This window comes from Vidua macroura, chromosome 27 (genome assembly GCF_024509145.1).
Source record: "Vidua macroura isolate BioBank_ID:100142 chromosome 27, ASM2450914v1, whole genome shotgun sequence".
NCBI classification, from domain to species: domain Eukaryota; kingdom Metazoa; phylum Chordata; class Aves; order Passeriformes; family Viduidae; genus Vidua; species Vidua macroura.
The window spans coordinates 5,299,655-5,310,120 of record NC_071597.1 but is presented as its reverse complement, the minus strand read 5'-3'; the positions used below and the strand labels follow the sequence as shown (position 1 = coordinate 5,310,120).

Sequence of the window (10,466 nt, the reverse complement as noted above, 5' to 3'; positions counted from 1 at the left end):
CAACAGTCCTCCCAAAACTCCTGTGGTGTGGGTCACTCTTCCACAGGTGCAGTCCTTCAAGGACAGGTTGCTCCAGCCTGGGAACACGGCCCCTCTCTCCACAGGTCTCCCACAGCATCCACAGCCTCCTCCAGGCATCCATCTGCTGCTCTGGTGAGGGGCTCCTCCACAGGACGCAGGTGAATCTCTGCTTCCCCGTGGATCCCCATGGGCTGCAGGAGCACTGCTGCCTCACCATGGTCTCACCACGGCCTGCAGAGGAATCTCGGCCCTGGAGCCTCGAGAACCTCCTTCTTCCCACTCCTTCTCCACTACACATGGTGTCTGCAGGTTGTTCTCCTCACATGTTCTCACTCCTGCTCTTCTCCAGTCAAAATTAAAACTGTGTCACAACTTGATTTTGGTTTCTTCTTAAATCTGTTACCACAAAGGTGTAACCGCCATTTCTAATTAGGTAAGCCTTGAGAAGGTGACAAAACCTTCAGCCATATCTGGCAGAGCCAATGCCAGTGGGCTCCAGGGTAGACATCCACATTTGGAGCCATGAGGGATTGGTTCTGCCGGACAGTGTGGAAGATGGAAGCTTTCAGCAGCTTCTTACAGAAGGAATCTTCGTGATTCTGTGGCCAGGACTGGAGGCCGCCCTGCCCCAAGCGCTGCCGGAGCCGCCCCGGCCCGAGCTGTTCGCCCGCGCGTTTCCTCTCAGGCCGGGGGGCCGCGCTTCCCGGCCGGGCCGGGGCGCCTCTCTGGGCGCTGCTTGCGGGGCTGTGCCGGCCTTCCCAAAGCTGCCCGCGGCTTCCTTTGCACGGCGGTCGCTGCCCCTCGGTGTCTGCCGGCGCTGATGTGGCGCTCCGGCCGCGGCGGGAGCTCTGCCGCCGGTGTCCCGGCGCTGCCGCCTCCAGAGCCCGGGGGCCGGAGCGCTTCGCCTCAGGGGCTCGGCTGCAGCGGCGCCTGCAGCGGGCTCGGCCCGGCCGCCGCCGCTGCCGGTGCCGGCGCGCTGAGGCGGAGCTGCCGCCCCTCAGGCTCGCAGCGCTTCCCGCCATTGGCGCTGCGGCTCCCTCAGGCTCTCCCGGCGGACATTCCGACATTGCCCGGCTTTCGGCAAGCTCCCAGCGCCAGGCGGGCTTTGGCCCTGGCTGGATGCTGGGTGCCCGGCACCAAAGGCGCTGTCACCGCTCTGCGCAAGTGGAGAGCGGAGACAAAAGCCAGCGAAAGGCTCATGAGTTTACAGAAAGAGAGGGAGAGATCCCGCCCCGGTCACCGTCACGGACACAACAGACAGAACTTGGGGATCTTAATTACATTTATTACCAACAAAATCAGGGCAGCATAATGAGAAGTAAAAGACATTTCAACAGCACCTGTACCCCAAACCCATGCCAATAGCTGGCCACACAAACCCAGTGCAAATGGGAATGGTTTCACAGTGACACAGAGCAGCCTTAGATGGCGTGTTCAGGAGAAATTCTTGCCTGTGAGGGCAGGGAGTCCCTGGCACAGGGTGCCCAGAGCAGCTGTGGTGCCCCCGGATCCCTGGAAGTGTCCAAGGCCAGGTTGGAGGGGGCTTGGAGCCACCTGGGACTGTGGAAGGTGTCCCTGCCGTGGCAGGGGTGGCACTGGATGGGCCTTACGGCCCCTTCCAAGCCAATCCATTCCATGATTCCGCAGATTGATGGCTCTGAGACAGAGTCATTTGGTGACAGCATGGCCTCAACTGCGGTTTGCTGTGAGCTCTGATGCCAAGCACTGGCACAGTGACACAAGCAATGCTGCAGTGACATGAGAAGGACCACTGTGACATTGGCAGCACCACTGTGACACAGGAACTGCCACAGCTCCAGCTCAGGTGTGCATCCCAGGTGACTGCAGCCAGTCCTGCCTCGCCATGGACCTGGTGATGCGTCTCGTGCGCGCTCTGCTCCTGCTGGCCCTGCTGCTGGCAGTAGCCCCCTCGCCAGGAGCGGCCAAGGAGCTCTGCCCAGAGCCCTGCCGATGCCCAGGCCGCGGGCGGCTGAACTGCGGCCACGCCGGCCTGGCCACCGTGCCCCCGTCCAGTCGCCAACGAGCCCTGGCCATCCTGTGAGTCCTGCGGCCCCACAGAGCCCTGCAGCTGCCCCTCCTCGGCTCCCTGTGTCTGCAAAGCGCACCTGGGACACCCGGGGCACTCCCTGGCCAGAGACAGGGGGACTGTGGGGCCCTGAGCTCAGCATGAGGGTGAAGCCAGGCTGGGCACGCTGTGCCTTCTCCAGGCAAAGCCCGCTTCCAGCTCAGCAGCCGAATGGCAGGGAAATGGGTTTTCCTGAGGGGGGACCAGGCCTTTCGTCTCTTTGCAGAGATTTCACTGGTAACTCCATTGCTGCTGTTGGAAAACAAGCCTGGAAGGACTATCCATGGACTGAGACCTTGTAAGTGCCCTGCAGCATTTCAAATGGCAGGAGTTTGGGGATTTTCCATCCTTTGGTCTGGGGTTGGAGCAGCGGCCCCCACACCACCCACTTCCATTGGAATTCAAAGCTCGGCTGCTCTGCAAGGAGGGGTGTGAATCACCACAGCTTCCCAGCACAGCAAGAATTGCCATGAGTCTCTTGCAGCCCAAGGCACCATCCCCGTGTCTGTCTGCGCAGGGATCAAGCTGTGGTCCGCTTCAGCCGGCCAAGAGCAAGGGCCTGCTCTGGGCAGGAGTGGAGATGATCCCTGCAGTGACCCAAAGAGATGCTTCAGTCAAGCTGCTGCAGGAGATTTTCCCATGACAATCCCATTTGCTGCTGGCCAGTGGCCGCTGTCACAGTGTCCCCGTGTCTCCTTGCAGAGTGCTCAGGGACAATAAGCTGCGGGCAGTGAAGAGCCATTCCCTGGAGGGGCTGTTCCTGCTGAAGCACCTGTAAGCACTGTGCCCTGCCCATGGCAGGGGGCTCCTGCCTGCCCCTCCCTGGGGCCCTGCTGCTCAGCCCGGCTGCGGGCATGTGGCCTTTGTCCCTCCTGGGATCCAGGCTGCAGAGGCAAGTAAAAGCAACAGGACAAATGGAAGTGACATTTGTTGTTCATCTGGAACAGGGATTTGTCCTGCAATGAGATCCTGTCCATTGAGGAACGGGCTTTTGAGCCACTACCTTTCCTGAAGTTTCTGTGAGTGATCAAGTTTCTTTCTGATCTGTTTTTAGCTCAGCCTTTGCACTGGGCACCCTTCCTGTGTAGGAAAATGCTGCTGTTCTTTTCCCCACAGTCCCTAAATCTGCCCTGCCCAGAGCCCAGCTGAGCTGCAGAGGTCAATGCTGATGGCTGGATGGCCACGCCAGGGGACAGACCCCAGCGGGCTTGTCCACACACAGCCATCAGAGCTGCCAGTTCTTGCAGCCTTGGCTGCATCCAGGAACAGAAATAGAGTTCAGCACGTGTGCCCTGCACTTCCCCTCCTGGGCAGGCTAAAACACTCAGAAAGCAGCAGTTTCCTCCCTCTTCCACCTGGGATTTGCACCCTTCCTGCAAAGGGATCCCGCTTTGCCCCCACTTTCTGTAGGACAGGGTCAATTCCTTTGTGTGACCTCCTCTTTGCCCAGAAATCTCTCCGGGAATGGCCTCACACGGATCCGCAGCGGCGCTTTCCAGGCCTGGCATGGGATGCAGTTCCTCCAGGAGCTGTAAGTGGCACCAGGGCTAAAGGCACGCCAGGGCGAGTCTCTGTAGCGTCTCTGCCGGGTCCGTGGGCAAAAGCAGACTTGCCCTCAGGAAAGTCCTGATTCCGACTGTGGATGTCAGCCAGGGAGCACCAGGAGTGTGCAGCTGCAAAGGCCCTTTCCCCTGCCCTGCTCACCTCCTGTAAGGCTTCCTTGAATGCAGCCAGGCCGTCCCCACGTGCCTGGCACACCCAGCTCACATCCTCGCCATCAGCCCTGACAGAGCTCTGTTGTTTCTCAGGATCCTCAGCCACAACCCGCTGGCTGTCATTGCTGACGCTGCCTTCTTCAAGCTGCCCTCAGTGAGCTCTCTGTAAGTATTGGCTCATTTGGAGCAGATCCAGAGATCTGTGTCTCTCTCGAGTGCCCTGTTCTCAGGAAAGCAGCACAAGTGCCCGAGCAAATCTCCCCCTTGCCCCGCCTGAGTCTGCTGGAGACACAACTACCCCGGCTCCAGCAGAGCAAGGCAAAGGCCAAGCAGTGCTGGTGTGTCCCCAGCTGCAAAGCAACCCAGGAACTGGGACACAAACGTTCAGGGATGAGAGCCCATCCAGGTCTGGGGCCAGGTGGAGTGGCCGCAGGGCTCTGGGAATAAACTGCACTCCTGCCAGCAGCTCCAGGCTCCTGCCTCCTTCAGGGACTCAGCTGCCCTCAGGGGAGAGCAGCAGGAGAGTGGGGAGAGGGGCAATCCTTTCTGGTGGCATTTGTCTGCCACAAGAGCTGCAGGATTGCCCTCCTGATTCCAACGGGCTGGTTTAGAGCAGGGCAAGGCAGAGGGAAGCTGGGCTCCGGAATGGCTGCTCTTGGAGCAGGCAGTAGTGGATGCAGAGTTCTGGCAATGTCAGTGCAGAATTTCATGAGCTCTTTCCAATGCTTGCAGAGACCTGAGTGCCACCCAAGTGACCCCACAGTCACTGCTGCTGCTGCTGCAGTCCACAATGAGCTTGGAAACCCTGTGAGTGTGTGGGACTGAGCCCCAGCCACCAGCAGGCCCCAAGTGCTGGGACCAGGGCTCTGCTTGGGAAACAATTACGTATGCCACAAAACCAGAACAAGCTCAGTAAGCTCAAGAGTTGCCTTTCCTTCTGGGAACGTGCCAAAACTCACCAGCTCGCGGCAGACTTTCACCTTTTGGGTGACTTGCTGCAGGTTTCTCAAAGGGGAGTTTGAACTCCAGGCGGGTGCATTTCTGTGTCACATGGTGGTTTGGGAGCACTTCTACTTTCCAGGTTAAAATCCCCTTTTTAATGTTTTGCATTGGGAGTCAGGGGCCTTTCCCAGAGCTGTGGCACACACTGAAGCACAAGCCCCATGTGTGGTATCCATGTGTTCCCTGAGTTGGGCTCTGAGCCATGGACTGGGTGGGCAGGTGTTCCTCCAATAATCCCCTCTTGTCTTTAGCCAAGTGCCCAAGGAGGCGGCCTGCTGCCTGTGCCAGGAGCGTCCCCAGCCCGAGAGCCCCTGCAGGACCATCCAGTTCCTGTGCCAGAAGCTGTGCAGCACCAGCGCCCTGCAGTGCGGTGGGTGCCCGGAGGGGCTGGGGGAGCCCAAATCCGCCACTTCTCCTGAGCCTGGGGAGATGCTTCAGCACTGCCCTGTGCTGGGGGGTCCTGATCTCCCCCTGGAGTACAGGCCTTGGACAAAACACCTTGGGATGGGAAGTTCCTGGTGATTGTACATATCTTGTGTGTCACATACTGTCTGGAGAAGGAACAGCTCACTGGGGCCCCCAAACCTACAAATTTCTTATGCACACCATGGCCCCATGCAAGGAAAGCAGGTTTCCCATAGCACAGTCCCAGAGCTCTGGCGCTCTAGAGGGAGTTTTTCATGGTGTAACAGCTTGAGCTGCTGCTCTTGGGAATGGCCCCGGAATAAAGGAGTCCTGGCTTTCCTCCCCTGCCAGTCTGCGCCCCTGTTGCAGTGCTGATCTTTCCTCTGGGGTCTCTGGCTCTTCACTGGCTCCTGCAGAGCAACCCAAGCCTGCTCATCCAGAGCTGTGGGAACCTCTCTGGCAGCCAACCCATTCCCCAGGGATGTTTCCTTCCCATCCAAACAGAACCCCAGGAGACACCAGGAAAGAACCAGCTCTCTGCCCTGCCCCAAGGTGATAATGGGCTGGATTGAAGGGCTCTTCTCCTCTCCACAACACATCCCCCACTCTGCCCTTGTGCTCCCTGGGCTTGAGATGAGCTCCTGCTGCTCGAGGTACCCTCTGAGCCTGTGTCTGTGCCCAGCCGCTGATCTGCTCTCTTGGTGTTCTCCAGCTCACACAACTCTGCTACAGACACGGGGAGAAATAATGGACATGGAACAACGCAGAGAGCTGAACAGCAGCCCAGTGTTGAGCCTCAAGCCCAAGGAGCCTTCACTGGGAGATCATGGAACTGTGACGCTTGAGGTTGCCCTGACCCCGAGCACTGAGGGTGATGTCAGCAGCCTGGACAGTTCCAGAACAAATTCATTTGCCCCTCAGCATCTCTTGGGGCACAAAGGCAAAACAAGTGCTGATAACCTGAGGGCCAAGCTCAAGAAGAAGCTGCACAAGTCTAAAAGCACCAAGACTGCAAAAACCGTTGTCCCACACCAGCCCCAGCCTGCCTGGCTGAAGCATGTGGTGGAAAAGACACCCTCAAGCTGGGATCACAAGCAGCAGGAGTCACATTTGAACCAGCAAGCATTAAACCCCTGGGATGTAGCTGGTGGGTTAAACCCCACTCATGGCAAGTCTCTTGACAGACCCCTCAGAGATGAGGTGGAAGGTCAAGCTCCAAGGCAGAACTACATTATGACAATCAAAGAGCAGCAGGACAGCCAGCAGAAGCAACTGGACTCAAGATTGAACTGGCAAATACTAAACCCCTGGGATGTAGCTGGTGGGTTAAACCCTAATGATGATGACTCCATTTCTGGACACCACAGAGATAAGGAGAAAGATCCAGCTCCAAGGCAGAACTTTGTCAATTTTCACAAACAGCCAAAGAAGCAGGACAGCCAGTACTGGGTTGGACATAATCGGCTTTTCTACCAGGTGTTGAGCCCTGTGAAAGCAGAGGGAGAGCCCAGAGCCACTGGCACCAAAGATGAGCAGCGTCTAAACAGGAACCTGGATTTTCTCTCTGACCCGTTGGTTCAGAGCCGCCCCGCTGCGAGCAGCGGAGGAGGAGCCACAGCTGAAGAGGAGCAGTCCTCTCTAGGTGGGCACCTCCTGATCATGCCTGACACCACAGACACGCACGGGAAGCAGCAGGAAGAAGGATCCAGGTTCCTCAATAAACCTTGGAGCCCCCAAAGTCCAGACCTTGCGCCGGTTCCAGGAGAACTCCTGGAAACCACGGTTGATCATCATCTGCGCTTGCTGGTGCCAGACAAAAGCTTGCAGACATTCATGGCCCACATGGAGCGAGCCCTAAGGAAGGACTGCAGCCTGCCCCAGCTCAAACTGGCCTGTGCCAAGATGGTCTCAAAGACCGGGCTGCTTCTAAAGGTGCTCAGTGAGAGGCAAGAGAACCAGGGAACCTCTGATCCCATGGGCCGGTGTCCTCTGCAAGAGAACATCTCCAGCAGCACAGCTGTGGACGAGGATCAGGAGCCCACAGAGAAGGTAGGAGAGCTGCAGGCACTGCTGTGTTTGTCCTTCTGGGCAAGGGAGAACGCAAGGAGCAATCCTCTTGCCTCCCATGATCTTCTTTCCTCTTCTCTAAACAGAAACCAGAGGACACAGAGGAAATGGTCCTGTTCATGGTTTTGTTATTTCTCTTCGTTGTCATTGCTGTGATGCTGAAAACCTTCTTCCACGTAAGCCAATATTTTGTTTGATACGCAGCTGTCTCTCTTGTAGCTGGAGTGCCCAGATGCCCCTGTATTGCTGGGTACCACAGATGTTTTTTCCAAGCCTGGAGCTTGTGGCAGCATCCACAGCACCCAGCTCAGTAGGGTCCAGCCTGCCTGGGGGAAGCTTGTCCTGCTTTGTGTCCCAGCTCTCCCCAGCTCGGCTTTGCTCTCCTGCCTTCAGCCACAGCAATGAGAGCTTTCACCCTCTCCTGTTTGGCAGAGTATTACAGGAAAACTGATGTTACAAATTTCCCATTTTTCATCCCCAGATGTACTTCCTGACCCGTGAAGGTGATTCCCAACCCTGCCACAGCAGGGACTCTTGGCTGAGAAGGTAACTGTTCCCTGCCCATGCCACTGCTGTGCCACCAGAGTCTTTCCTGTGCAGAGCAACTCCTCCTGGAGCCCCACAGCCGTGCAGGTGCTGCTGCCCAGGACTCCCCTGGCTGTGTTTCCAACATGTCGCGTTTGGGGGAGCCCCAAGAAAGCGGCTCCTGAGCGACAGCGCTGGGCACGGCCAGGGGCTCCCAGCCCAACCAGCCCTTCCCACACCAGCACTGGGATGGATGCCTTGGGCTCCGGTGCACTCCCCAATTTCTCTGAGCACGAGCAGTACCTCTGTGTTCCCAGAACAGTCTCCTCTGCTGATGGCTCTGCCCTATTTTTCCCCGCTCCCTCCCCACAGTGGCTGGTGAAGAACTCACTCCCATCCTCTCTAGTTGCCTTTTGCATGCAGGGCTCATTCCCTGGATTGCCAGCCATTGCCATCCCTGCTGGGGCTCCCTGTCTTCCTCAGGCTCTGCTGACACAGCCCTGAGCAGGAAGAGGTGCTGGCACCTGCTGCAGCCCCCCCTGGCCAAACCTCCCTGCTTACAGAGCAGGAGCAGGGACCTCTGGGGATGGGATGTCCAGAAGCCTTTTTCTCCCCATTCACCTCGCTCACTCCATTGCTTTGCAGCATTGGAAATGTCCCTTCCCAACTCCTCCAGCAGCTGCTTCCCAGACAGGGCAGAGCACAGGCAGGCCTGCTGCCCACAGCCTCCATCACCAGCTGCTTTCTCTTTTTATCCCTGTTTTCCCTTTCTGATTTTTTCAGGTTCTGTGTAAAACTGCCACAGAGAGTGAGGAAGGATAACAAGGAGGCACAGAATGTAGAGCAGAAAAGGGCAGGGAGCTCCTCCCAGTGCTGCCCATTCTCCTTCATTGCCTGTGCATCCTTACTTTTAAAAGTCCTTCCCTTTCTTGAAGCTTTCTGGACATATTCTTGGTTCAAGAAATCTGAAATGCCATTGGTTCAATGCATCACGGATGTCTACGGAAGTGACAGAAAAGCATATCAGGAAGAGACATAGTGTGAAGAACTTGAGTGACTGGAAGATTTTCAAGAGGCTGAAGAAGTTAACAGGATGCCAACAACTCTTCACCTCCTGTTCTACAATAGGAACTGCTGAGGCTCTCCTTGGATGCTGCTTTGTTGGCTGTTGTTATTTCCTTGGATGCTTTTTCCTTGACTGTTATTTTCTTGCTGTCGCTGCTGAGGGAAGCCCAGAGGCTGCTGCAGGCAAGCAGAAGCTCGGGACCCCGAGAGGAGGCATCAGTATCTCAGGGTTTTCCTCATCCCTTGTGGCAAAGTTTCTCCCTGCATTCAATAAAAACAAAATTGTTCTTGTTCCTCCTGGTGTTGCTGATGTACTTGTAAAAGCAGTTTCTGTTCTCCCTTATGGAATTGGCCAAATTCAGTTCCAGCTGGGCCTTTGCTTTTCTACCTTTCTCCCTGCATGCCCCAATGACATCCCTGCCATCCTCCTGTGGTGCTGCCCTCCTTCCAAAGCTGTAAATTCTGTGTTTTCCGAGTCCCAGGCAAAGCTTCCTGCTCCGCTGCTCTGCTTCCTCACCAGCTCGTCTTTAGGCACACGGGCACAGCCTGATCCTGCCTGTGCCTTCAAGGATTTCACCTTGCACAATGTCCAGCCTCCCTGGACTCCTCTGCCCCTCAGGACAGCGTGCCCAGGGAGCCTCTCAAACAGCGTGGCTGCACTGACTCACCCTGGGCAGCCCCTCCAGCCTGGATGGAGCTCATCCACATCGTGATTGTCCTGGCCCCAGAGGCCCAGAGCCCCCACCGTGTTGGGTAGTGGGAGCTGGGAAGGTGAGATGGGCCAGGAGGGGATTCCCCCGCTGTCCCCAGCAGGGACCTGTTTCCATTCCCCCTGTCTTTTGGCTCCCCTCCTTCTGCCTGCTGGCAACACCCTTGGGCATCCTCGTCTTTCTGGATGTGTCTGTTTGGGACATTTGTCCAATGGCTGCTTTGGAGTGGCTCCACCAGTCCCTCTCCCTCTCCCACTCCCTGACACTCCTTATCTTTCCACTTCCCCCCTCAGCTCTGCCACTGGGCTGAGCAGAACATGCACCTGGTTGTTCCTCATCCAGGTGTTATTCCTGCCAGCCCCAGTGCCAGTGCCTGGCTCCAGCACTCCCTGTAGAGTTTTCCCATTCCAACGAGGCCTTCCTGGATATCTCTTTGGATATCAAAGGAAGAGGCTTTGCAGTAGTGCTTCTAGAACATCCCAAGGCCCCTGCAGCTTTCCAGGGTCAACACTTTTGTGTTCCAGATGTCTCCTGTGAGCACAAGAGCTCTGGGTGGGAAGGGGAATGGCCGGTGTCCTCCTGCAGAGGCCATGGCACACTGGTGTCCCCATGGTGCTGGCTTGGAGCTGCACAAGCAGCATTGTCCCCTCTGCATCCCTGAGGTTTTCACCTCCTCCTCGTTCCCTTTTCCTCCCTCACACCTGCCTGGCTCCCTGGCTGATGTTTGCATGGTTTCCATTCTTGATGCCCCTGAACACCCTTGGGAGCTGAATTGAGTGGTGTCAGAGAGCTTCCCTTTGTGTCCCTGGGAACCGCTGGAACACAAGCAACGTCTTCTGGGGTTCTTTGAAAATCTGTGATGGAGAGGAA

At 57.0% G+C, this 10,466-nt stretch overlaps 1 protein-coding gene and 1 long non-coding RNA gene across 3 annotated transcripts; both read left to right on the top strand.

Moving 5' to 3' along the window:
• Window positions 1-3,109: 3,109 nt before the first annotated feature.
• LOC128819937 (uncharacterized) lies at window positions 3,110-5,176 on the top strand. Of its 2 annotated transcripts, none has more exons than XR_008440789.1 (4): window positions 3,110-3,126; window positions 3,558-3,638; window positions 3,916-3,987; window positions 5,076-5,176. It is a non-coding gene; the product is annotated as an uncharacterized LOC128819937 (long non-coding RNA). The 2 variants fall into 2 exon arrangements; XR_008440788.1 differs by lacking the exon at window positions 5,076-5,176 and adding an exon at window positions 4,555-4,586.
• Window positions 5,177-6,358: 1,182 nt separating this feature from the next.
• LOC128819920 (uncharacterized) lies at window positions 6,359-9,180 on the top strand. Its single transcript, XM_054000340.1, has 4 exons — window positions 6,359-7,278; window positions 7,383-7,472; window positions 7,778-7,842; window positions 8,605-9,180. Exons 1-4 carry the CDS (start codon window positions 6,463-6,465, stop codon window positions 8,858-8,860), a joined length of 1,227 nt encoding a protein of 408 aa, XP_053856315.1. The 5' UTR covers window positions 6,359-6,462; the 3' UTR covers window positions 8,861-9,180.
• Window positions 9,181-10,466: the final 1,286 nt, after the last annotated feature.

Excerpts from the sequence above, each read along its gene's own strand:
- LOC128819920 (XM_054000340.1), top strand. The coding sequence starts at position 6,463 with ATGACAATCAAAGAGCAGCAGGACAGCCAGCAGAAGCAACTGGACTCA. Across the intron at positions 7,279-7,382 it reads ATCAGGAGCCCACAGAGAAG|AAACCAGAGGACACAGAGGA; the intron begins GTAGGAGAGCTG and ends TTCTCTAAACAG. Across the intron at positions 7,473-7,777 it reads TGCTGAAAACCTTCTTCCAC|ATGTACTTCCTGACCCGTGA; the intron begins GTAAGCCAATAT and ends TTTCATCCCCAG.